This window comes from Haemaphysalis longicornis, unplaced genomic scaffold (genome assembly GCF_048455015.1).
Source record: "Haemaphysalis longicornis isolate Haplotype H1 unplaced genomic scaffold, Haemaphysalis longicornis Haplotype H1 scaffold_4, whole genome shotgun sequence".
In the NCBI taxonomy this organism is placed as follows: Eukaryota; Metazoa; Arthropoda; class Arachnida; order Ixodida; family Ixodidae; genus Haemaphysalis; species Haemaphysalis longicornis.
The window spans coordinates 31,871,014-31,898,240 of record NW_027526361.1 but is presented as its reverse complement, the minus strand read 5'-3'; the positions used below and the strand labels follow the sequence as shown (position 1 = coordinate 31,898,240).

The window sequence follows — 27,227 nt, the reverse complement described above, 5'->3', positions numbered from 1 at the left end:
TAATTATCATCAGAAGCTGCACATCTTTCGAGTGGCATAGACGACGATGCAGGAAGCGGGTCGTGGTAGCATAGTCTGCCTCGCACTTAGAGGCTAATTGGCGAGCCAACAGAAAGAAAATGAGCAGCGCTTGTCTTCTGTCTCCGTGACACTTATCCGCAGCCGTGGCTCAAAAACACGATACGAAGGATGGCAAATTTCAGCCTAACCGCTAGCCTAACCGCAGAGATTTCAGCCTAAACCTCCTCGCTGTTCGCAAAAAAAAAAAAAAAGTTGACTCGGATGCTGTTGAGTACATTAACTCGTGATCAGGAGAGTTTTTCGATGCATGTGCAAAACGTTTTCGAGCCCATTTTAAGAAATATGCGGGCAGGCTTCTCACGCCCTGCGAAACACGTCGTAATGAGAAGTGGAAAAAGGGGGGTAATGCTCTGGGTTAATCCTGATATGGCCAGATATGGCCACCCGGACCTTTTCACCTTGCACCCAGAGTCCTGGAGACTCTTCGGCGGGCTAACCAAAGACCCCACACACCAAGAGAGCGCCTCAGCCGCCGCCGCCTCCGCTGCGGCTGCTTTCTCTTCTTCTTACCTCAGTTGCGCTTGGTTCGCCGCAAGCGCAGATCAGCGTTTCCTCCTTAGTTGACAGCAGGATGTCTGCTCCCCTTACGCGTTTTTTTTTTCTTCTCACGCGGCTGTTGCGGCAGCCGGGAAAATAAAGGCGCTAAGTAAAGCACTTGAGAAGCTTTGCACTCGAGGAGACGTAAAAGAGAAAGAATAGAACTGAGAGACGGGTCATATACGTAACTATGTAGATTCGGACAGGGACGTGCGTGTGTCCTCGCTCTTTCTTTTTATGTCTTCGCTTGCCCTCTCGCGTTTCGGGGGCTTTATTTTCTCTTACCAGCGACTGACACTGCTCCCACCCCAGTTGCTCGTCGCTGTCTGCAGTTAGCGATAAAGTAGCGCCAGGAGACGAAAGTAAAGGAGAGAATTGAGCCTGGGAGTCAAGGGGGCCATGTTTGCACGCGCTGCAGGCCCGGCGGCCATTTCCTCTGGTGTAAATCTTCCCTAGGAAGGGCCTGCTGACGGTGGAGTGGTTCGTCGAGACTCTTCCTGCAGGCCTACTGTGTTTGACGCAAGGCTGGCGGGGCGACTGGACCTGGCGCTAGAGGGCGCGCTGTACGAGTTGGCGATTCCTGTGGGGGTCTTGTGTTGCCCAGGATATAGCCTAGACGCACCAGGATATAGCCTAGACGCTTTGCAACCGTACGTGTATATCTTTATTGCGCGTTCGCATGTGCGGGCTGTAAATTAGCGCGTCGTCGATGCAACGCCGTTACGTGGCCGCACGGCGCACTGGCGCGGCGTGGCTGCAGCGGCAAGTTGGAAGCAGTATATCAGATCTCCTCTTCGTCGGAGAGGCGATCTCCTCATCCGCTAAATAAAGCGGCCGTAAACGAAGTTACGACGCAGGCCGGCTGCATGGAGCCTTCACTGTATGGCGCTCTTGCTCGGCGGCCGCTGCTGCAGCCCGGACTGTCGTCGGCTGGGGTGTGCTGCTTCAAATGGCGCTGTTTTTCATGACCCAAAATTGGGTTCGGGGACCTCGAAAGGGGCCGTTCTCAACGGGGCCGCGCCGGGTACTTGCCGCCACCTTTGTTCAACCTGTCAGCAGTTGTAAGGCTCGCGGACGCAGAAAGCCATCGTGCCAGTAATTCTGAGCAAGAGTGTGGAACATTTGTTATTCACACATTAAGGTTTATCAGTGCACAACAATCGCAGTGCACAACAATCACAGGACACCGGACCTTGGTTCCCACGTTCTAAATGGTAATCTAAGATGTGATGATACTACTGCGCTGGCGAAAGGTAAAAACCTCCATGTTGTTGGCCCACATTGGCCCGGACCAAAGCCCTGAAATGCTAAGTGTAGAGCCCTGTGAAGGCTCTCTTTTTTTAGAAGTGGAGTAAATTATGAAGGTGTATCACTCTCTTTGTTTATGTTTCGAACAGTGCAGGCGGCGTAGCAATAATGAGCGCACTATATTCCGTGGCCCTAGAGCATGGGTTACGTTTCCTATATGTAAAGAGTTATCGCAGATCAACTCCTTCCGCTAAACGTTTTAAACACCAGTTTATGACGGGAAGTAATTTCCTGTGTAGAAGGTCTGGGCTATAGATGTGAACCGATAGGTTCTGCCCTTCATCGATGCGAAGCTGCGGGTATGTCAGCGGTCGAACGGCGTAACGAAGCCGCGCTGGCGGCATACGCCGGGAGCCTAGATCTCGTGGGAACGCGGCTGCCGCGATGAGTTTGTATATCGCATATGTATACACAAGTGACGGTTTATTAAACTGCCGGAGCGAGGGGAACACTAACGTAAACGTTTATCTTTAGTGCCTGCTTGTCATTCGCTGGTCCCGCTTGATCGCCACGCTGCACAGTGACCGTTTTGTCTGATGTGGTGGCTATCAAATTGGATGTAACGAAGCCTGGGTTCGTTCCTTTTATATTTACGCGCTCATCGGGGAAGGCGGCCCCACCATTCTCCTTTGAGGCAAAGTCGATGTGCTGCCGTGTTCCCATAGTCTACAACTGGCATAATTTTTGTCGGTCGTTCCGCATACGGTCGTCTTTGTGTGTTGGCGGCCTTTTTATCGTAGAATATGGTAAGAACCCTCTCCGTCCATACGTTTGTCACGAGGCATCGTAGTTGGGCACGTAACGGCACTTCCTCATGTGAGTCTGCAGGAGCGGGATGATTTTCTCTAGTGTTCCTGTGTATACCGTATTTGAGCTATTCTAACACACCTTTTTAAAAATGAAAATAGACATTCAGAAATGCGTGTGCGTTACAATCGGACTCGAAATTCAAAACCTCAAAATCGATCCGGCCAACTCGATACCGAAACGAAGTGGCTGAATGATGGAGGCTTCGTTCAAACGCCAAGCAATCATTTTGGCGGAAATGGAAGGAAGCCGGGCAGTGTCCCGTTCATAAGGCGTCCCGGAGTAGGGTTTTCGCGATTGGCGAAAAGGAAGGGAACACATTTTTAAGTGCAATACTTCACGGAAGGGCTCTAGTTGCCACATTGTTAGCCGATTTATTCAATTAAATGTTTTGTGCAGTTTTGAGGCGTCTGTTAAGGGCATTATTTCGTGCGCGCAGTTTAATTGGCGAGAAGATATTTTTGTAAATTCCGTGTGTTGAACTATACTGTGCATCACATTTGGGGCGCGTTAGAATCGTGAAAATGCGGTAGCTTATCTACGTACAGCGTATACAGCAACTATAATTTCCCCGCTCCTTTAATGCCTCCTGGCGTGGAGGAGTGGAACGATGAGTGCGATTTGCGTCTTTGCTCCGTAAAGTCTTTTGAGCCCGCCTATAGCTCTTTTCTTACCGTTATTACGTCATATGCGTTAACTTTGGTCCCGGCCGCGTGCTCCGCGCGATCGACAGAATGCTGGCATCTTAGCTGGCTTGGATGCTCATGTCTCCTGTGGGGATTCACAAAAAGCATCTGAAAAAATAGAAAAAATGGATGAAATTGGGTTGTATGGCGGTAGCGTTGAGGCCTCAGTAAATTGCAAAATAGGTACGTAGCCTATGTGATTCGACACAAATCGTGTGGCGAGACTAATTTATCGAACACGGTGGCGAAAATTGTTTCTTCTTCTAGAAATAGAAGCCGTGCGATAGCACGGGAGCCCTTCAGCCCAGTCAAGTCGACAAAAATCTTAGGTAACCACGTTAAACGATGACCTGGATTCTCAGTGACGCTTTCGCGCCGATGCTACTGCCTTTGCCCATTGCTGCGCGCGCGAGTGCCCTTTCTGCTGGGATCGTGTGCACTTGACCACCGTCTCCTCTTTCTGGAGCGACCAGCTGCTACTTTTCACATCAAATCTTACACCACCTTTAGGGAAAAGTATCCGGCAGTGCTAAAGATCCTCCAGGCCATCACCCACCTACCCGCAATTGCAATCGCGTGTACCCCGACCCCGGGACGCGTTTCACTCCCTGGAAACGAAGTACAGTCAAACCCGGTTATATCTAACTGCAATATGCGCCAAGATTAGTTCGATATATCCGATAGTTCGAAATAGCCGAACCCGCCTATAACGAGTTTTTTGTTACGAGTTCGCAATACGCGGGACCCCCACCCCCCTCCTCCTGCCATCCCCGCATGCAGAAACGAACACAATAAAGTATGCCATTACCATACACAAAACTATCTATTTATTGCAAGCAATAAAGCTGCTTTCCGCTGTAACTACCTACTTTTCCAAAAAGCGGTGATTCTTGTTTTCACTTTCGTTTTTGGCGGCGTCAACTAGCACAACATTCTCTGCATAAGACATCATTTGCATCAGTTGCAGCCTGTGTCCTTCAATATCAAAGCAATATTGGTGGGGCACATTGACTGCCGAAATCGCTTCATTAAGCATCGGTCGGCTGTCACTCGCGATATCCTCAGCCTCTTCGGTGCCTCCAGCAGCGCCAGCAGCCACGACATCGGTGACGGTGTCGGCGTCCGAGGGGCTCACAGTGAGGGAAACGTCGTCGTCGACACTCAGGCAATCCTCGAAGGGCACTCCTTTCCGCACGACATCGGGAACGTTGGTGAGCTCTTCTCACAGTTCGTCGATGCTTCCATCTTGGTCCGGACTCGCTGACTGGGAGGGTTTAATCGTGAGTCAGGCGCGTCGGAAACAGTTACGGAAAGGGCCGGGAGTCACGTCGCTCCATGGGTGGCTCAACATCTCCATCGCAGCCAATCAACATCTCAATCGCCACTCCGAGACCATGCATTTTAGCGGCAATTCTAGGCGCCCAGTTCGATATGTCAGATGTGAACTTCGTTATAAAGAATATGTTTCGCGTGTATTTTCGTAATTAATATTTTTTTGTTCGATATATAGCATAATTCGCTCTATCCGGGTTCGTTATAATCGGGTTTGACTGCAGTTGCTCCCGCGAGCTTCACTTCCTGGTGTTCCCTACTAGACCGGGCGGCCCGGCTTCTACCATTGCCACTCTCCATAGTGTGCCACCCTGCTTTACAAGCTATCCTATCCCTCTATCGTGGCACTAGCCGAACGTACCCCTACCCTCTCTGTCGAAGAATTCCAAATCTGGTGCCGACCACAAACCGGCACACGCTATGACTCCGTTGTCCTCTTCCACATTTTCCTCTCACCCTTCACACCTTGGTGGTGCTTTTCCTGCGGGCGCGTTTGTCGTGCGAGGCAGCACCCCCGCGCTTGGTTGCACGCTTCAGCAGGCATGCCTGCAGGCGCACGTACGCACTCACGCTTGTGTGAAGCTACGAGAGAGAAGTGCTAACGCTTGTCTGACGCTTTGCAGGCGCCTCCGCAGAGCTGTCTGCGACTCGACGGCCGAGATGTCTCGTCGCACAGTCTGCCGGTCTCTTTCTTACGAAGACAGCCGTGATGTTGCTGTCTTTGTCTCTGGCAACGCACAGCCGTCCTCGTTGTCTTCGCGGTTCGTCGAGTGCCGCAGGCGGCGCGAAGAGCAACAAGGCGGGTTCGGTGCGCGATCGTGACAGCGCTGTTCGTGCGGTGGCGGCACCTCGACTGGCGACAGCGGTGTAAGAGACGCGATTCAGCCTACTCTTCGTGCCCCGTCATCCGAAAAGAAAACAGCAAGACGAGCGCGGCGCGGCGCGCTGCTCAGAAGCGCGTTGAACGTAGTCGCGTCCAAGTTAGGCTCCACCTTGTATATATTGTCTGGGCAATATGTACGACTCGTATATATGGCCCAGTTTGGCCGGCTCTGTCCGTACATGGCTTTGGGAAATTCTCTTGGGGGCTGCTGTCATAGGCATCCATAGGAACACGTTCCCTTACCCCCCCATCCCCAGGGAGGCCCAGAGTGGACCCCCCCCCCCCCCCTCTACTCCCGCCTCTTTATTTAGGGGTGGGGGCTCGGGCTGTCGGCGTCTCGTGTCGCGTCGTCATTGTCGTCTCATGTAGTCACGGTACTAAAACCTCGCGCTATAACGTAACGCGTACTAAAAAGAAACACCGGGACACTCGCTTACGCCTCGCGCTGGAGCGTTTCCTTCTTCAAAGAAACGAGACTTTTACAGCAAAGCTGTATACCTCTGACCCACAACGGTTTCATCACCGTTGGTAAAAACGCCAAGGCTCCAAGAATACTCTTATACGCTGCATGCTTCGCCCCTCCCCAGGTTTCACGTTCGTGGAGATGGCCCGGGATTTTTCGCAGAGCCAAGCTGGCGAGGCCCACAAATGCTGATCGACGGCACTGAAAAGACGTGGCTGCGCGCACGAACTGCTTAGCCTCCGTGGTGGCGCGGTGGCTAGTACGTTGCGCTGCGGCGCACGAGGTCGCGGGTTTGGTATCCCGACATGTACGCTCTTTTTCTTTCAGAGGCGACATGCCTCAGCGTGCTGGAGGTGTAGGCGCGGGCTAAAAAATATCCAGGTAGTTCGATTTAAGCCCGTTCTACATGATGCGAATTTCCCTGCGAATTCGCAGCTGCGGCGCCGCCCGTCCCGCAAAACGACCAATTTTTGCAGCTTCGGCAGCAACGAAAACACATCGTTTTGCCGCACAATTGGCGCCGCAGCTGCAAATCCGCAGGGAAATTCGCGCCATGTAAAACGTGGTTTACTCCGTATTTCTCTACTACGGCGCGCATCAGGTGTAGCCTCAGCGCGTGAAGCCACTAGTCTCGTTGACTATGTCTGGCATTATGAAACATTTAAGCATCCCGTGTCGTTGGGGGATGGATTCGCAATTCGTGCGACGAATTCGGGATTCTTGTACGCAAGCTTGAGCACCGGGTGAGTACGAGCGGGCGAGAACCTCCTCGTTCCGTCCACACTGGTCCAATCTTGCCTTCGGCGGTGCACCAATTTGGTGCGCGGCTGTTGCCTTCTATCCGCGCCGCCCTTTGCCTCTCTCGCTCTCCGGCGTGCGACCCCGGTCGACTCCGCCGGCACGCGATATGACGGCGCTGGGGGCCGTTGCGCCCTCCGTCGTGTTTGTCTTTCGCCCGCAGGGACAGGCGGCCACGGAACGTTTGCTTAACCGCCCCCCTCCCCCCTTTCCCGCCTGGCGCTCGTGCGCGAGTCCCTCCTCCTTCCCCGGGTCGCCCCTTCGGGGCAGCTGTGTGCGCCTCCAAAATATCCTCTTCCGTCGGACCGCGGCGAACTCGGCCGCCTGCCTCTGTGGCATCGCCTCGGCCGGGCCGGCTTCTTGCGCGCTCTTGGGTTCGCGGTGTAGTCAACGCCCGTTACCAAAGGCCCCGCCGTTGCCTTTTGGAGGCCCTGTTGGTAGGCTGGCTGGTTAGCTTCAGTTCGGCGTCGTAGCGGAGGGAGTCGACTCCTCGCTATAGTGCCTAGAAATTCTAGGCACTATATCTTCGCGCTGCCGTCTGCGGGGCTTGCTGCCCGTGTTAAATTCCAATCTGAGCGTGCACTTGTTCCAGGTGCCCATAACTGTGAATGCGGCGGTGTGATGGATGTTCTTGTTTATTAGATGTTTCAATGCAACGGAGTGCGCAGCATTGGAACCAGCGGGGAAGACGTACTTGCGTTTTGTGCAATTGTTGTCCATTGACCGGACGTGCGTTGGTTGTTTGGTTGGTATAACCTCGGGCGCCGTGGCACATACTCACGTGGGGGATTGGCCAAAAAGCAGCCTGTAAAGGTGAGGCTGTGACGAGAGAGAGAGAGAGAGAGAGAGAGAGAGAGAGAGAGAGAGAGAGAGAGAGAGAGAGAGAGAGAGAGAGAGAGAGAGAGAGAGAGAGAGAGAGAGAGAGAGAGCCTTGGAATGTAACAGATGAGTCGGGAAAAGCAGGGACGAAGAAATAGCTGTCTAGCAGGAAAGCCAACCCGTCGACGCAACGAATGAATGAAAGGCGAGCACAGCATCCTTATAGCAGAATCCTATAGGACCATTGCACCCAGGGGAAGGACAACGGTACATTATGACGGGTTGAGTTGATGAAAAGTATATTCAAGCTGCGTGCTTCTATTAGACAAGTACGGGCAATTCTTTCCCTTTTTGAGGTTTTGTTCTAGTGTGGGGACTTCCTCAATTGTGATGGCCATAGGTGTGCATGGGTGTCCGCCTCCTTCAGAAGGCGCTCACCGTCTTGTGCAGCTTTAGCTATAGGTGCAGGTACAGAAACACGTCTTTGAACGCGCCTTTCTGCGCGTAAAAATGGGAACACAGCTTGTGTACACAGAGCTTGCCCCTGAAATGATCAAGTGTCCCTCCCGATCGCCTCTTGGCAATAGTGTTTGATGAGCCCGTAAAGACCGCTCAATCTCCGCATTTTTAACATTGCGAAAAACTGTTCCTGCCGCTGTAAAGGTCGGAGGAAATTCTTCACTGCGATGCGCGACCCAAAACAAGGAATTTGAATAAGTTATGTGTCAGTTTTTAGGTACTTTCTCTTTCTTTTTTAGAATAATAAATATAAACACGCGGATGGCCATATAAAACCTATGCTAGTGGATAGGTGGCTTATGTACGGCTTATAAACTTGACTGCTGTACACGTGTTATATACGTATAGTCCTTGCTTGCCTGAACGCACGCATTTTCCCGGAGTTCCTTTAGTTTCAAAGGCGTTCCTAAATATCCATCTGTTTTCATTCTCAGTGTCGTCACTTTTTTTGGAAGGTTATAGTCCCATGTAGAGTTAGCACACTGCCTTCTCAAGTACATTGCGGTTCGGCTTAAGCTTATTCATGCGTGTAACAATAGCATGTATTTCTAATTTTTTGAGTTTTACACGCCAAAGCGGCACCTGGACCTGTAATGGCAGCACAGTAGTAGAGAGCTAGGGATTAACTTGGACAATTTGGGGATCTTTAACGTACGCGTTTTTGCTTTTTGGCCTCCATCATAGAAACGAGCGCCGCGGCCGGTTTGGAACCTACCCTAGTGCTCAGCACGACGTTTTCATCGCTCAGCCACCGCGGCGAGCGCACGTATTTGTATGAAGGCTGGGACGGGTATACCAAACGCGCGTTAAGCTGAACAAGCTTCGGTAGCCCTGCCCGACATATCGACCTTCTTGCGTGCGTCAACGGTCAAAAGCTGCGTAGCACCCACGCTGTTATAAAACGAGTTGGGAGAGGCTTTCGTTAAGTGTCCTATTTGCGTACGGGATGGACCGCATGGTTCAGGAACCCGTTCTTGGCGCATAAGGTCGGACATAAGGTCGGACATAACATAACACGCGCATAACATAAGGCTAACATAACATAAGGTCGGATTCAGTTCTTGGCACATTGTTTACGTGTGTCGACACTTACGCCCCAGCCGCACCGCCAACGATTGCTCTCAGGGCGCGGGGCGTGTTTTGCGCAACTTCTAGCAGAGCTTGAGGGCGCGTGCTGTCAGCAGGCATGCCTCGGGGCTATGAACTCGCGGAAACCACCCATATGTGCGGCTCATCATTCTGCACAAGCGAATTCGAATGTAACGGGCTAACTGATGTCTGTTCTTTCTTTCTCAAGTTGCACTGCTCATCGATACCGCGTTTTCTGCACCCATTTTTTTTTTCCTTCCCTCATTTTTTTTTCTTTCACTGCCATGCTTTCCGTTCTGGCTCCGCTGCATGGGCACCCTTGCTCACACGCCAGTCATGTATACGCTCTTGAGAACTGCACGAGCCAGCGGGCTCCTCCGTCGTCGTGCGGGAAGATAACAGTAATAACACAAATTAACAAAACAATAAAAATTTACCAACAAACGTTTCCAAGCACATTGCGAAAGCTGTCGACAAACATTCGTTTATTGAGTGCTTGTGCGCGATGTCCGTGCACTAACTCCGTGTGGTTCCAAGTATGGCACCGCTTGGAAATTACTTAAGCGTCGTTATCCCGGCTTTGCGCTCACTGCATTTTAAACAACGAGCACACTACGTCAGTCTACGTCCGAGGACCGAAGCAATGTGTCGAACCATTGTAGCTGCCTACACATAGTTTCCGTTATATCGCAATGATATTAAGCGCTCCGCTTTCCGTCTTCTAGTTTCTTGCAAACGGACAGCAATAACGACGCCACGTTTATATAGTCCTCGAAACCCGCGTCCCTCAAAAAATCAAGGAAGCTCACGCTAACGCGTAAGACTTGAAGGTAGCAAAGCTCTACGCAGCCTTCACGACCATCACGAAGGTTTAAGCCCAAGACTGCAGCCGATTTATTTCTTCGCTGCCGAAACGACCTTTACTCCGTCATTGTTGCTATAAGTGTGAGCTTCTTTAATTTTTTTTTTAAGTGATAATCATTGGACATCAGCTTGGAGGGGCGTACGCTATGATGTGTCTTTCTCGCTCCGAACAAGTGTTGCCCCAATTACGGCAAACGCTGGAGTCTTTCTCGTCCGAAGCTAGTGTTGCCACGAATACGGTGATGATGATGATGATGATTGCTATTGGTTTCCCCTTTGTAACGGGGTGAGTCATCTTACCAAAAAAAAAACAACTAATATACTTATGTTTCATCAGAGTTTGGGTTTGGGCTAGTTGGTAGCGGTAGTCATGGATTATGTTTCATACTCTTTTTTTTTATTGCGGAAGTCTGCTCTTAGGGCAGGCACAAAAACTTCTCACGCACAAAATACTTTTTTTTTTGTTACAGGTGGTAACTGTCCTAGGCAATATTCCCCTCTCTGCTTTTCGTCCACCACCATTCTTATCTTCTCTTCGTCGCCTCGACAGCCTTGAAGTTAACTTCCTCTGTGCTACCGTTAAATCCTAGGGCTTCTGGAAGCCTAATATTTCCCTCATGTAGATTTGGATGGATACCCTCCCATTGCAACACTATGTGCCGCATAGTTTCTGTTTCTTTCCGGCAGACCACGCATATCCCATCATTTTGTGAATACTTCCCCACAATTCCCCAACGGAAGTTGCACCTGTGCCTCATCACAGCGGCCGGCTGTTACCCCGCACGCCACCAAAAGTGCCTTACTGCGAGTGTTTTGAACGTGACACGAGGCGTTTGCTTCATTTCTTGCACTTAATCTCCTTTCAAATTCCTGTAGCGACTGCAAAGAGACTGGGTGTGAAAAAGAAGACAACGTTGCGCATTAAGCGCAATGTCATTTCAAAACGCGCGCGCGCGCTTTGAGATCCGGGTCCGTCGCTTCGGCGGAGTTGTACACTACACGAGCTATTGCCGTTGTTAAAGGGACCCTGCAACACTTTCGATAAGTGGTTTCACCCTTTCCTTCGCGTCTGTAACCACTGCGAAAGCTATAGCTATCGCCAGCACGGAGCGGCACTGCGTGATTTGCTCGTCGGACCAGATACGCCTCCGATTTATGATTTGTTTTTGTAGTTTTTTTAAAAAGTTGCTATCTAAACGCCTTAATTGCTGCAACTGAAGGAAAACCGGCCAACGGCTGCTACATGGCCTTAGTGACGTAATTCGAGCCGTTGAAGAACGTCAAGACCAAAAAGAGAGAAAAATCTTTCGAGCGAGTTTACAAGTTATGTGATGGGCATAGAGCAATGATTTTTGGCTGAGGTACTTTGCGACCCCCTAATCTAAGTACTGGGTGTGTTGTGTGAGTACGTTCTGCAACAATTTAAGATTTCAAAAAAAAAAAAATATTGGAAGAAGTGTTGCAGGGTCTCTTTAACTTGTACCCGAGCATAAGTGGCACGTGATCTGTTCATTAGTCCGCGCTACATGCGCTCGCGGGCGAGTTCCAAGACAGGCCGACGAGCGTCGTCGTAACATGCAGCATGCGCTGCTCGCATTCCGCAGAGTCGGGTTTCACGTTCCCACGCGGCTCTTCCAGAGGAGATGGAAATGTGCGGAACGAGCTTTCGAAGCTTTCGGGCGCTTCGTGCGCTTTGTTACGCCCCTTATCTCTGCTGCGCCAGGCGTTGAATTCCTCCGTCCAGGGAATGCAAATCGGGCACACTCGGCGACTGGTTGCGGCGAGTTTTTATAGTGGGTTTTGTCACGTTAGCTTAAACACACTTCGCTTTAACAGATTTTCAAACATGCGGTTTATTTCATGCGGTACACGGTGCAAAAAGCAAGGTTTTTAGGCATCTATACTTGAAAAGCGTGTACACGCAGTGGATAAGGAAGAGTAGAAGGCTAACGATGAAATACGGAAAGAACAGTGGAGAATCCAAAACAGCCAAGGTAACCAAAACAGAGGCAAGGCAGATTGAAACGAATAAATGGAGGGAAAAAATGGAAGCTAAAACGTCGTTAGAGATGTACAGGACTGAGAAATTGGCCATCAGAAAGGAAAATTTCTGCGATAATTCCCAGGGCGGTGCTTTGCTTTTTGAGGCTAGAGCAGGTTGCTTGCGAACTAAGAGCTTGGTGGGGAAGTATTCACAAAACGGGGGGGGGGGGGGGGGGAGGGAGGGGGGGGGGTATGCGTGGTCTGCGGAAAAGAAGCAAACTATGCGGCACATAGGTAGTGTTAGAATGCAAGGGTGTCCATCCAAATCTACAGGAGGGAAATATTCGGCTTCCAGAAGCCCTAGGATTTAAGGGTGGCACAGAGGGAGTTAACTTCAAGGATGTCGAGATGACGAAAAAATTAGAATGCCGGTGGGCAAAAAAAAAAAAAAAAAAGCAGAGGCGGGAATATTACCCAGGACAGCTACCACCTGCAACAACAACAAAAATATTTTGTGCGTAATAATTTTTTGTGCCTGCCTTAACAGCGCTGGTATTAAACGAAGTGTATAAAGCATATGTATATCAATTTTTTTTTGTGTGAGATGACACGTCATCACCCCGCTACAAAGGGGATACCAATAGCAATCATCATCATCATCAGCAGCAGAAGCAGATTTGCTGCAGGAAAAATAGTCCCCAAGTAAAAAGCAGGGCATTCAACAGCGTCACGCTGAAATTATGGAGCTCATAATGCAACGGAAACAGAAAATCTTCTAGGACGCCTAGGCACTCCTTATGAGTAGGGAATGCGAAAGCGCCAGTGTTTAATTGTTGGACGGATGTGTCGCTGTTACGCGCGCTGCCATGTTGTGTTGGGGATGACGTCGCGGCGTGTTTGATTCGCCTTGCTTGCGCGCCGTCTGTTGGGGCAGCGCCGTACGACCGCAATTGTTCCCGCAATGGTTCCCGGTAGGGGGTGTTGTGTTGCATAAAGGGTTGGTTAAGGATGTCCAAACTAGTTAGCACTTTGAAAAGTAGGTATTAAGTTCTTCTGAAAATTGAATTAGGCAAAATAGAGATAAGCACTAGGTTCAGCTTCGTCGTTGGCTCCTCCCCCTTCCCGTTGTCTCCGCTGCTAGGTGCTACGTTTTCTTCGTGGTGGGCAATTTCCCGTCTCTCGACCATTGATTGGCCGCTCGTTTGCGTCTCATCGCCGCGTTCCGCCGCTCCTGCTCCTCTTCAGCGCCGCATTGCGTGGGCGACCACGTTTCACAGTTGCTGGCGATGCCGAAAGTTGGCAGTCCCTAGCCGGGACTGCCAAATTCGTAAAGCAGTCGTCACGTTCAAGGTATAACGCGCTCATTTTATGCAGAGTAATGATGAGGGCGCTCACAGTGGCGCCACCTTCTTCCTATTCACCTGGGCGGTGTACATGTCCATCGAATTGACTGTATGCTGTTATTGCAATCATCACCATCGCATCCTTTTCCCTCGGCGTCTTCTTCGTCCTCTCGTCGTTACTACGGCTGAGAGTCCTGGCCAATCGCCCTGTTAGCGTTACAGCGGAAACGCGATTTGCTGCTCCCCTTGTTGATATTTGTGCAATTATCACGTTCGAATCACTCCTGTAGGCCGGAGTACACGTCTCCAACACAGGCTTATGAGTCGAAGGTCACCGCTCATTCACAATGTGCACCTTCAGTCAGCCAGAGTCATCGGGCTGTGAACAATGCCGGCTGGGACATCGCAGGGCAGGGACGCTCGCCTGTGGCCGCGCGGTCCCCGGTGACTACGGGGAGCCGTCAGGTCGCCGCCACAGCGCGCATGTCGTTGGCGGCGACCCGCGCCTAGTCGTCGTCCTCCGCCAGCGGCGGCTTCAGCGTACCCTAGCCTGCCGAAGGACGCGACGACGTCCCAAAATTGCTAGTCATGTCACAGGTGAGCCCTCGCTTCTCCATGAACGTGTCCCGCCGTAGCAAAATTATCATCGCCTCAGCCGGCATCGGCGTCCTTCTGCTCGGACTGCTAACCAAGTGTTTGAGGAGGCGCTTTCTGGACCTGAGAACAGCTTTTGCCGACGGCGAGGTGGACCTTGCGCTGCTGTGTAGCCGGTGCGGTAATCCCCGAGCTCTTGAGGGCCCCACGTCTACTCCCGTGGACCGAGGCGCGGCCGCCGCGGATCCGGGACCACAACAGATGGCCACTATGGGTTTCGAGTCGCTGGAACAAGCGCTGAACTGCTGGGAACGAGCTGTGGGAAGACTGCGGGCAGGCGATCCGTCGCCCAGCAGTGCGCAGCTGTGTGCCGGCTTGGAGCTCCTGGTGCTGGAGGGGCAGCGCTTGCGGGGCCGCTGGCGCCAGCTGGCCGAGGGGGCCCCCTCTCCAGTGCCCAGCGAGGACCTGCGCCAACCCCGGCCCGTCTCGGCCGCGGACACCGAGAGCTTTGTCTCTGCCGAGAGCCCCTCCGCCTCCGACGACGTAACGGCGGAGCCCGAGCCTGAAACGGGGGAACTGTACAGCGAGGCCCTGGTGCTCGCCGAGAAGGGCGATGTCCCGTGTCGAGTGTACAGGGTGGAGGTTCTCGGGTGCAGTTCTCGTCAAGATTACCTGGCCAAAATGCACTGCATACGGCTCGCCTTCAAGAAGCTCGCCATGCAGCCGGCCGTTCTCGAGTGGCTCGTCGAGGCGGGCGACAACGTCCTGAAGGGATTCCTCGTGTGCGCGGGCAAGGACCCCAAGGACACGCAGCAGGCGTTTCGCCAGCTGGTGGCCTACCTGATGGACCCGAGCCACCACGAGCAGATCGCCGTCGAGCTGCGCGGGAAGGGCGTGGTGTGCCCCAGCGTGTACGACGTGGTGATCGACTACCTCCTTCTGGACGCATTCGATGGCCTGGGCACCCCTCCTCAGTCCGTGGTGGCAGTCATCCAGAACGGCTGGCTGAGTGCGCGTTTCAAGGAGGCCGCGTTGTCGGCAACCATCTGGTCTCTCTTCAAGGCCAAGAAGAGCATGCTTCCGTATTCGCGCGGTTTCTTCTGGCACTACTACGACCTCATGCAGCTGATCGTTCCCGTCCTGGCCTGGGGATTCCTCGGCACCGATGAGGAACTCAAGAAAATGTGCAACTACTTCAGGGAGGAAATGGAGGCGCTTGTGTGTGACATCTTTGACGAAGGCCGCACCCGCTACACGAGCGTGGACGACTTGGCGCAGGACATTCTGCACAACAGCCAGCTCCGGTGCGACCGGGTCTTCCAGGCCCTGGAGGGGGCGCTGTAGCTGCCGGATTCCACTTGAGGGAAGACGTAGCTTGGCCACGCTTGTGGCTCGACTGGAAAGCGCCTTACAGGGAAACCAACAGCTTGAGATTTGCTAAGCAGCTCTACGTGTCCCGAAATTGACGTTGCTTGCACCTCCCTTGTTAAGCTGAAATCTGCCCATGTGGCCACGACATGTATGTAAACGGCACAGTTGGTAGTAAATGAAATTTACCATTTTTTTTACAGCCGAACTAGTTAATGTGTTTATTTGTGCTTCCCTCAGAAATGTGGTGACATTCTGAGCGTTCACAAACCTGCTTCTTTAACGCGAAAGTGTTTCATTCCGGGATTCACGAAGATTTCCATATCCGTCACGGAAGTGACGCCAGTACAACGAAGCCGGCGGCCTGTAAGGGGTGCACCCCTGCACAGACGGCCTTCTTGCGAGGAAGCAACCTTTAGAAATAAAGAGTACGTTATATTTGGGGTTGTTCGTTTTCGGGTTTTATATTTTAACACGAAAATGTTTTATGTAGTACGCGCGGTCATTTTGTACTCAGTTTCCGTCAATTACGTAGCCGCCGCTGCTGTCGGCAGATATCCCGCTCTTCTGTATACATAGAGGCCTCGCCAACGCGGCTGCAGGAGGCGTGTCCGTGCACTGCGGGTCAGTCTCGCCTTCCCGTGCTGCTTGGGGTTTTGGACGATACTTGTGGAACCAAGCTTCCTTCTTTGCCTTGCTTCCCTACGGGGGCAAGGCAAAGGATGGAGGGGGGCGGCCGCTTCCAGAATTTTCGAGCTCGTTACGGGGGGAGGGAGGGAGGGGGGTGTTGCGTCTACCTCTGCTCTCAGCACGATGACGAGGGATCTAGTGCACGCGAAAAAAAAAAACGACAAAACAATCAAAATGTTGCGCATAGTGCTCTCACTGCGTGTCGAAGTTTTTGAAATTTTTATTCGGTTTTAGTTCAGATGTTTTTATTTTTCTATTGCTTTTGTTGTTTTCTTTCTCCCCTTTTTTTGGTTCCCCCTCCCCTCGGAATGAAATCCCGCCTGTCACACTGCTTTCAAGTGTACGTGATCAAGACACTTTCTGTTCCCTGCCCTCAAGCATATAGAGTCACTTATGCCCGCTTTTAAGCCACCTGTACCGGGCCAGCGACAGTGGAGCTTGACATGTATGCATGTAACTAAGTGTTCGCGACGGCCGTAATGCTTTGGCGACGGGACTTGCTCGGGAGACGTGCAACTAAGGCCGTCGCTGAAGCGAAGTTTAAGCTACATGCAAGGCTGAATGCGCTGATAAAATTGCTGTGCAAACTGTAACGGCTACGCGCATCGAAGTAGCTCCCCGTAGAATGAATCCTTGCTGATCGGTCTGGCGTAAAAATAAGCTGTCGCGGCGCATTATAGATGCTTGCATTATTGCGTGCATTATACGCGTGCAAAGCTTTCTCTCCATCTCTGCCTCTCTCCCCTCTATCATTCGTCTCTCTTCCCTCTCTCTCATTATTCTCTATCCTCCTCTCCCCATCTCTCATTCTTTTTCTTCCCTCCCTCCCTCCCTCTCTCTCTCTCTCTCTCTCTCTCTCTCTCTCTCTCTCTCTCTCTCTCTCTCTCTCTCTCTCTCTCTCTCTCTCTCTCTCTCTCTCTCTCTCTCTCTCTCTCTTATTCTCCTCTCTGTCCATCTCTCTCTGAACGGCTTTATTATTTATTTCTAGTTCTGAGCTCTGGTTTCTCCAGGTTCCTTTTTTTTTTTTTTTTTGATCTATCATTATTCGAGGCTCGGCCATACCGCTCAAGGCATCCTGAAATGAGGGCGCCTCCCTGACGCCTTTCGCCGGTTTCATGAAAGTTTATTCTCTCTCTCTCTCCCTTGGCCATCCCGCGTTTATTATTATTATCATCATTATTGATATGATTAAACTCGCAGGGTAATTGCATGTGGCACCGCACTGTCCCGCGAGTATTCCAATCTCCTTTAACCAGTCTCTATTACTCAACTTTCGAATTTACTTTCTGTATCCTACTTCCGATATCCTATTTCCTGTAAACCTACTGCTTCGGGAAAGCGGCCATTTCTGTGAGCAAGGCTTATGCGGGCGCGATAATATTATACCAAGTGTCTAGGCTGTCTCTATTTCATTTCTTCAAGCCATTCGTTTCTCATCGTTTTGCGCATACTGCCGTTCCGAGTTATTCGTTCTCAAACAACCCGCTCCCGATTATCGGTCGTTGAACTCGTCGAATTTCTTCCGTCTTCCCCCCTCTTTGATATTGCGCTTCGCAGCCCGGTTCAATGGCATTTTTGATTCAATCTCTCCTACCCAATCATTCGTTTTTGTTGGTTTTACTGCTGTCTAATCTTCTTGGCGGTCTTTCTCCCCCCCTTGGGTTCACAAGGGCTCTTATATAGTTAGACTTCGTCTCCTTTTTCGCCATTTCGTGCTTATAATCTTCATGTAAGGGACACTTAAACACTTTAGCAATTCATTTACGATGATTCATATTGCCTAGTCGCTCCTCAAATCGTATTTATTCACGTGCGAAGTGTCAGTGTAGAGATAAAGAAAAAGAAATAAATAAAAAACTGTGGTTGATTCCTGTGTCATATGAATCGGTAAAACACGAAAGTGAAATGTGAAGCGAAATCTGAAGCGAAATGAGCATGATTAGCGGGTCGGTCTTGTGGGTGTGCTTGGCGAGCGGCGTCCTGCTGGCGGGTCGCTTTGGCAAAGGTGTACTGGCGTCATTTCCCTGACGGATATGACGTTAGTGAAATCTTGGTGTATCCCGGCATAGTGCACTTTCGTGTTAAAATATAAAACCCGAAAACGAACAATCATAAACATTACGTACTCTTTAGTACTAAAGGTTGCTTCCCCGCTGGAAAACACTGTGTGCAGGGGTGCACCCTTTACAGGCCGCTTGCTTCGTTGTATTGGCGTCACTTCCGTTACGGATATGACGTATGCGAAATCTTCGTGAATCCCAGAATAAAACACTATCACATTTAAAGAAGTTCTTCGACGCACTGGTATCCCATTCGACGGAAGTAAAGCTCTATATTGTCATAATTGAGCTCTGTCGGTAAATTGAAACCATCGCTCTGTTCTGTGAGACGCAGCTCTTGGGGTGGCGTATATTTCTGTTGTAGGTGCTCAAACACACTGGATCTGAGGACGAACTGCCCGCATGGTGTGCCTAGGACGAGCACCGCGCTCCGTATGCATGACGGGGAGCAGGCAGGGCGAAGTTCTCAGGCGGTGCGCGCGGCGTTCCTGCTCAGTAAGGAGTGCCGCGAGCAAACACGGCCCGGGATGAGAAACGAGCTCGTCTTCGTCGCCCCCGCTCGCCGAGCCGCGGCCGAACTGTCGCCGGGCCTAGGTTTGCCCCGGCGCTTGCACGTGGCCCCGGCGATTCGTCACTCGGCGCGCGGCGATTCTTCAACGTCGGTCCCCGTAAAAAAGAAGTCCCCGCGGCTTTTCCCCGGCTTCGCGAGCTGTGGGAAGCCACCGTGCGACGCGCTCTTTGCCGCACATGTGGCCGCGTGTCATGCACCTTCGGGCCCCGCGTTGGCATGCGCGACCTGTTTCTTCGTTGCTTGTCACGTTAGCCGGCGTTGTATACGCGTGCATTATTAAGCCCGTTGCCGTGTTGCGGCTTCCTAATACGTTAAGAATCTTGAACGGCACGACGTGATGATGATGATGATACCCTAGAAGTTTTTGATACGTAGCCACAAGGGGGGATTGGCCAGGACTAAGTCGCTTGTTTAAATTCGTGAGGACCTCAAAATACTAATTTATTTCCGGAAAGACAGAGGCCGTAAAATGAAACTTAGTTATGATTAAAACTCGAATTACCCACTAATTAGCGCCATTCAGCAATTCAAACGACCTTAATCAGAAAGAAAATCTTGAATTCATTTATATATGTCCCTTTCTGAATACCGCAAATTTGTCGCCCCAATAGATAATATAAGTGGAATCGAACGTGAGATCGTCCTGCCGTCTTCTTTCTCTCTTGTTGTGTCTATATTACGCTGTCGTTCAAGATGCTTCACCAATACCAACTTGCCCAAACGTCGATCCTTTTGCGGTACATTTCTTAACACGTAGCTGGCAATTGTCGCGCACACACATCGCTGAGGTGTGTGTGTGTGTGTACTTTGAAGCCTAGGAAAAAACATATCCACGCATTACCGCACACCCGCAGTGGTGTATTGGCCAATGCTTTATGAGCAGGGTTTTATGTGGCTCTGGCATGGCATTCTGAGATTGGCGAATCCAAGCCGTATGCCAGATTTTTCTCGAATGAAAATAGGAGCTTTAGAATGTTAAGAAATAAGGAAAGAGGAGGAGAAAAACGTGCGCGTCGGGTGGGGTTCGAACCCACAACCTTCGGATTGCGCGTACGAAATAAGCTCCTCCACTGGTTGTGTACTTGTGTGCATTCAAGTGCATTCTACTTCTAACACAAGGTGGGAAAAACCGAAAAAGCACGAGACCGCGCCCGTCCCATCTGTCATTCCACGCCTGACGGAGCTGGCTTCTGACAGACGCCGTGCCCCATCACCTGCGGGAGATCCGCCCGCTCCTCCATCCACGTGATTTTGTTGGGCGTCTGGTCGTTCCAGAGGTTGTCGTTCCAGCAGCGACGTAAAGGTGCGGACTAACGTCTGCTTAGTGCGGCCACCAGTTCGCTGGGATGGGATTCGCACACCTGCCCTCCCGAAATGGCGCGACCTCCTCTTCGATAGGAGTCTAAATTACAAGCTCTAAAAACGTCTGGCCGTGAGCCCACCAAGTATGGTTATTCGACATGAACATCGTCACCATTGCTAAGGTGCTTTGTTGTGGGTTTCACTGATTGTAAATTGCTTCTCCGATGGCGTCGCCTTCTACTGTTCCCTGCCCTTTCTCGTTCAGCCTTGGTGTTCGGTTTTCTTTCTACCTACAAAACGTCTACCCGCTTATTCCAACCCGTAAATTGGTATAATAACACGCCCGCGCACCTTTGCCGTTCGAAAGAGTGCGGAACAACCGGAAGTGCAACCGCGGCCGCGTTGAGGGCGAAGTACCAGCTGCGCCGGTCGTGCATTCTGGCTGGGCCGATCACCTAACAGTCTCCGTGCAGTACTTATAAGAGCACTAATTGATTACGGCGAAAATGCGTTGCTGCTTTTTGGCGCCAAACCTGGGAGTCCCGGACCGTGGGAAGAGCTTAGCTCTTCGCCTTTGTTTCTGCGGACGCCCGTGCTTCCCGGGGGGTTGCGCCCTGCCGTGCATGTGTTGCTTCCCCGGCTGCGGAGGAACCTAATAGCCGGCGTCCCCCACCGAGGCGTGGGCGACCGTACCTGCCCATCGGCAGCCGCTCCGGCGGCGGCAGCAGCGCCTCGGACAGAGACAGATGCTCCGAAGCTCTTCCGCTGCTGCCGTTGTTGCGGTGCCTAATACCTTCGATCGTTCGCCCCTTGTTGGCTGGCCTGCTCTTCCGGCGAGATGCTGATGAGCAAGTAGAGACTTCCCCTGCTCCGGCGCTGTTGCTCCGGCGTAGAAAAGTGCGCCCACTGTACGTGACGGGCTGCTGTCCTGGGATTGTTGCCTGCGCGCCCGTTGAACTGGAGCTGCGCTACACCTAAAGGAAGCGTGCCCTGTTATCGCACCTTTCGATTAAAGACCTTTGCCAGAGTCATTGCAGGGAATACGTAGTGCGACGCATAAAGATGTGCACGCGTGCACATGGAGCTGTAAGTATGCAGAGGAACAAAAATATCAGACGAGGTCCATCCAAGGGTTGCTTAAAGTGGAAAACTGGCCGTGTTGGTACATAATCTAGGTGAAACAGCGCAAAAAAAGAGAGACAATGACAGAGAGAAATACACGACAAGGACTGCGCTGAACAGCGCAGTCCCTGTCGTGTCCCTGTCGCGTACCAGCGCAGTCCCTGTCGTGTATCTCTCTCTGTCCTTGTCTTTTTGCGCTGTTTCGCCTAGAACGGTTGCTTAAGTGACCCGAATCACATATTTGTGCAATATGAAAACATAGTTAACACCGCAGCAAATGAGGCCTTTTGCTATTTCATCTTTTGCTACTTCCTCATCATGAAATTGGTACGCGTGTGTAATTTTGTCGTTTGTTTCTGTCATTGACGGCTTCGCAGTCATGCTGCTGCTGCTGCTCGTTTGAACGGGGGCTGCGGCCTAGTCCAGCTGTTCATGACAGCTCTTTCTGCAGCTTCTCCGCCTCCTCTCTCTCTATCTTTTTGGGAAGACATAAAATTATCTTATTGTTGTTGTTGCTGTTGTTGTTGAGGAAAATAAGCGCCACAGAGGATAACGCAGGGACGAGGGTTGAAAACGACACAGAGGTTAGAAAGCATTCCTAACGACTTAAGGTAACAAACGACACAATGAATAGGTCGTGCCGCGTCCTGCTAACATGCAGCGGCTGTGTTGCACAACATTAACGTGTCCATGCTGTCAAGTACAGACGGTATAAATAAAATTAAATGATGAGAATCAATTAGTGTAGAGAAATGTGAACGAGAGCTAGAAACAAGTTTATGCATTGAGGAGTTTCAGGCAGGCAGCACCGACACATTTTTGAACTGACGGCATAATTTCTCCTGCTGTATTGACGTGGGAGCCTCGTTTATAGTTAAAGTAGCCGTTGCCAATCACGAATAGGAATGAGTTCTGACGCACGCGCTCCAAGTAAGGCGGAACCTCAATGGGGATACATCATCGGCTCTTTTCTTGTCGAGGCGACGGGTGGCAACCGCGTGTCGTCGGCGGCGTGCCTTACCAGGGGTGCGTCGGGGAAATTGAACCGAGACGCGTGCGAAATAAGGCGGCCCTGCCGGTGGAACACAGTTGCTCCAGATGGGCATTTTTCAGCCGCCGAGTGAGCTGTCACGCCCGGCGGGAAAAGGAGGGGCCCCCGCGCAACAGGTCTTCTTCCTGCGTGCATGCGCGCGAATACGTCTTCTTGCGGCACGCCTGGCGTCGGTGGAATATATATGGCGTTCTAGGAAGAAAGCCATCGGCGCCATCGGCGGCGCCATAGATCACCGCGGAGCGAATAAGCCACCTTCTCTGTTCTCCTTCCTGGTCCATTTTGTCACGTTGGTCCTTTGCTTTTCTAACCCGTGCCTGCTAGGTTTCGTCTTCTTATAGGGGCAAAGTCCCTTAGGGGCTGTGGCTGTGGAGTCTCCTGTCGTCGTCGTCGTAATCGTCGTCTTATGTAGTCACGGTACTAAAACACCGGTACATTCGTTTACGCCTCGCGCTGGAGCACTTCGTAACGCGTACTAAAGAACACCGGCACACTCGTTTACGCCTCGCGTTAGACTCGCTTCGTGCTTCAAGGGCAAGAGACTTCTACAGCAAAGCTGTATATACCTCTACCCCCAAAGGTTTCATCTCCGTTGGCAAAAACGCCAAGGTGCCAAGAATACACTTATACACTTCGTGCTTCGCCTCTCCCTGCAGGTTTCACGTTAGTGAAGATGGCCCGGGATTTTTTTTACTTTCACCGTTATATGAGCGCAGCGGCCGTGATATTCGTCGCCGTTTGTTCGTAACCCTGCTAAGATTCGTTGCCCGGGTGAATTTATAAACATGACGTTCTGTAACTTTTTCCAAGATGTCTAAATCTGAAGCGTTCACGCGTGACCAAGTATACTCAGCCGTGCACGGCTCACCGTCTCGCCGTGCACGGCTCACAGCCGAGTGTACTTTACGCAAAATAGAAATCTGCCTCTCTGTCGTTGCAGTTTTTGTCTAATAAAGATGACGCGGCTTTAGATGAGCAGATTGGGTTTTCACTGCTGTAGCGTTTGTTTATGATTTGAGATGTGTGTCTTGTTCCAGCAAAAAATATGTTGGCTTGAAACTTGTGGATATTACGAGGGTGTGGCTATCAAAATTAATGTTGTCGCCCTCCAAACAGTAGAGCGTCGCTAGTGTGCTCATAGGTAAATATGTGAAGACTAAATGCCGCCCGGCTATCGATTGTAGTTTGAATAGCTACCCGATGACACCACAAGTAGTTTTGCTCCACCACGCGTGGAGTTCACTCTTTTAGCGATGTACAATCTTTGTCAAAATTTTCTAGTCCAAGCCGAAAATGCGCAGGCCGCAAAACATTCAGTGCACAAGCTTACGTCTGAAGCGAGGCTGAAGCGTTTTACGCCAGAAACCTAGCGAAAACACCTTTTTTTCTACTCTCATAAAATATTTTTGTCACATTTAAAGGCAAAGCTTATTCTTTGAATTATGTGTGGTCGGGTAGGCTTAGTATTGGCTCAGGAAATTTTGACGAAGGGTGCGCGCGTGTCTGAAGGTCTATATTACGAGCTATACGCGATGAGATGAAGGATAGGCACGGGGGCCGAACTTGTTTGCATCCAACACGGCAACATCGAAAGTATATTTTATAAACGGAAAATTTGGGAAGGGTGGTGATGGAAGTTGGCGCACGACCTCTTGTTGTTGGGACTTGATACCTGCTGTTAATAAATGGAGTATGCGGGCTTTAAATTGCGATTTTTTTCCCTGCAGTTATTGTAACGCGATACGGATCGCTGGCCAAGACAAATTTTAGGCCAGTTTTCGCCCAGCGCAGTTGCGGCGGTGCAAGAGGTCGCGAAAGTTGCCAAGAGCGAATATATCTTGAAAATGTTGAGATGCTCTAGTGAACTTGTGTTTAGTGAGAAATTCCGCCAAATTTTTTTCTGCCCGAGGTATTTAAACCCGCTGACGACGAGAGCGCACATGAGATTGCAATGAGTGCCCTTTTTCAGGCGAGGTGCTTCTTAATTAGGCCGAGGACAGTGACGAACCGTAGGTTTGCAGAGCAGTGCTAGAGAGAATGCTGAGTTGTAGTTTCCATTTTACAAGGTGAATGCTTCGCTGTAGGCTTCGATTTTTTTCAAAATATCGAAGAATTACCAGGGATTGATTGATTGATTGTAGGGTTTAACCAAGGAGGTTGTATAACGCGCCGACGCAACGCAGGCGATGAGGCGCGCCGTATTGGAGGGCTCCGGATTAATTTTGACCACCTGGGGATCTTTAACGTGCGCCAAAATCTCGCACACACGGACGTTTTTGCTTTTCGCTTTCTTGACAAAAGCGGCCGCCGCGGCCGGGAATCGAACCCGGGTCCTCGTGCTCAGAAGCACTACGCCTTAGCCACTGAGCCAGCGCGGCGGGTAAAAAATTACCAGGGATTTTTTGGGATTTCGTATTAGAGCTCACTTGAGCGAAATTTTGTATTTACAGGGTATCATAGTATAACACCCTGTTTCAACCCCGTTTTCTTCTCGTTTTTTTTTTTTTTTTGCGTCCGTAGAACGAGGAAAGTCCCACCCTTCGCACCTTCGGCCGCCTGTTCACCACCGAAGCCTCATATCTTGATATAGGACGACATATATCGCCCCTGGAAAGGGCTCTTCCCAGCTATGCATTTATGTCTAGATGTGAAGCCGACTTTAAGGAGATCGGGGCATTCCAAGGAGGATAAAAAAAATTTGGGCATTCATGGTCTTTGTACGCTGGCTTCTCCACATTCTGTGTTGCACAGTGAAGCCTACTCGCAATTACTCTGAGTGCTCTCGTCCCCGGTGCGACGGCGCGGTTTGAACTGGAGTTATTGGCCAACCAGTAACCCACAAGCAGCTTCGCTGCTCGTCCGCCTTCGCAGAGTCGAATTAGATCGAATTTTAAAGCGAGGCCTTCTTTGCGTCGTTAACGGCGACCGTACGCGCGCGAGGGCACAGTGCAGAGAAACCAACTTTACAGAACGGGAGGGCACATTGTGATGATGGGTTTCCACAAAGGCACATCAAGCGCCTCAAAAAAAAAAAAAAAGAATGCTCCCATGGTCGAAATCGAGCCTGGGCCTCTCGCGTTACGAAGCCGACGTCTATCCCATTGCGACATTCCGACACGGTCGAAGCAGTTTAGAGCTTAGACTTTGACTTTGACCCAAGTTGCATAGGAGAAAGCTTCGCGTTTTTAACCATATTTCTCTTTCGAGGTGTATCGACCTGCTTTCCGATCGCTTTCGAATTCGACGAACCTGGTTTCTCTTCGGAGCACTCTATCCGACAAAGCCGCGAGTGCGCGCTCCCAAACTAGCAAGTAAATGAAGAAATAAATTCTTCCACCCGCTCTTCGTGCTCCGACGCCCCTCGACCGATGTAACGACTGCCTCATTATTATGGCGCCGTTTCAGGTTTCGCAGAAGAGCATTCACGTAAGCGCGTGCTGCTCGCGAGATATCGCTTGCATGGAGGGCACAGGCATGGAGTTTCATACTGGTATACAGTGGAGGGAAAACTGTCTCTGTAATACCGTGCCGTGCTGCCATAACCGCTTAAGTGCACCATTATTACTCGAATTGGCTTGCGACCTGTCTTCTTGTCGCTTGTGACGATGAAAGCAACAACAGGGACATTCTTGTTGATTATGTTGCATGTGATTAAAAAAAAACCTGACGACTACATCTTTTGAGAGTTACACTTGTATATTGGCAAACAACTATAACTAGCCTTTTAAGAACAATATTAGGGCTTTTGCAGCCGCACGAAACTTTAGAGCTTGTTGATGTTCCATGCCAAATCAACATGAAACGCCCCGCCGCTGTCCACGACGTCACGCCCGTTTAAGCGCAGCTCGCTTAAAAAAACATTGGCGCCACATTTCCGTGTTATAACTTAGTACGATGCACCGCCTAAGCCCGGGCTATACTGGAGACACCAGGATATTCTGCCTCGCACCTCCGTCCTATCCCGGACACCCGCCAAGCCTGGAGTCTTAGCCACGTCTTACCTCCACAAACCACCTATTACAGACGCCACCTTCAGACGCCACCTTTTCTAACCTCAACGCCTCGACTGCATCAATCGGCGCTCGACGCCACCCAGAAGTCCACCACCATACCGAAGCTCCTGCCCCACCTTGGCCGAGACTCGAGCGATCACCATGGCTTTAAAATGTGCTTTCGAAGCATGGCAAGAGCTATGAGGCCCACATCCTGCAGTAGTGTACCGGCGGTTTTGGCGGGTAACTTCGATCGCCCTCCTTCAGATAAGCTGCCCACATTCCGCGCAAATTTGTGACCCCTCCAAAGTGAACTGCCGCAGCGAAGAAGTAAGTCACACGAACTCATCGTACTGCTTGGCGGCGTGGGAGTGGAACAGCACACCGACCGTCTCGAGCCCTTCCGCTGTTCGCCGAGCGGCCACCACCTCTTCTGGGAAGAACATTAACGTGGCGGCGAGCGCTCATACTCGGCGGCTCATAGATGGCCGCGAGGACCAGATCGGGGCCTCCGATAAGGGCCCATCTGCCAACCTGTTTGGGGTCGCGCGGCGGGGGCCAAGGGGCGCGGGGCAGGAGGCTAATTTCGCCGGCTGGCTGCCCGCAGACAAGGGGACTCTGCTTAAACAAACGCCGTGGTCCGTTTCTCCGCCCCTGCATCGCCAGCTTCCTTCCCGAAGTTCCGTGCAGCGAACACAGAGATGGCCTCAGTGGCTTACGTAACAAGAAGAGGGTTAAAAACAGCGCTTGGCTGGCGGTCCGCGCCGTGTTCTTGTCTCTTTCGTCCTTTCTTTTTTAATTTAATGTGTCAGTTTTCTGTGTCATCCCGCAGTGAAGATCTGGAGGTGAGTTAGATTGTTCGCGCGAAAGCACGCGTACCTTTAAACTGAGTTCATCTACAGCGTGCGTAACTTTCCCACCGCGGACTCCCACTCTCCACTGTGCTGCACGGAACATTATGCCCA

At 51.2% G+C, this 27,227-nt stretch overlaps 2 protein-coding genes across 2 annotated transcripts in view; both read left to right on the top strand.

Moving 5' to 3' along the window:
* Fra (neogenin protein frazzled) overlaps window positions 1-27,227 on the top strand; it is a 260,099-nt gene that overhangs the window by 49,856 nt on the left and 183,016 nt on the right. The gene's annotated exons all lie outside the window — the stretch shown is intronic.
* On the top strand, window positions 14,101-15,450 carry LOC144180298 (mitoguardin-like). Its single transcript, XM_077708667.1, has one exon. The coding sequence runs from the start codon at window positions 14,101-14,103 to the stop codon at window positions 15,448-15,450; it is 1,350 nt and encodes a 449-aa protein (XP_077564793.1).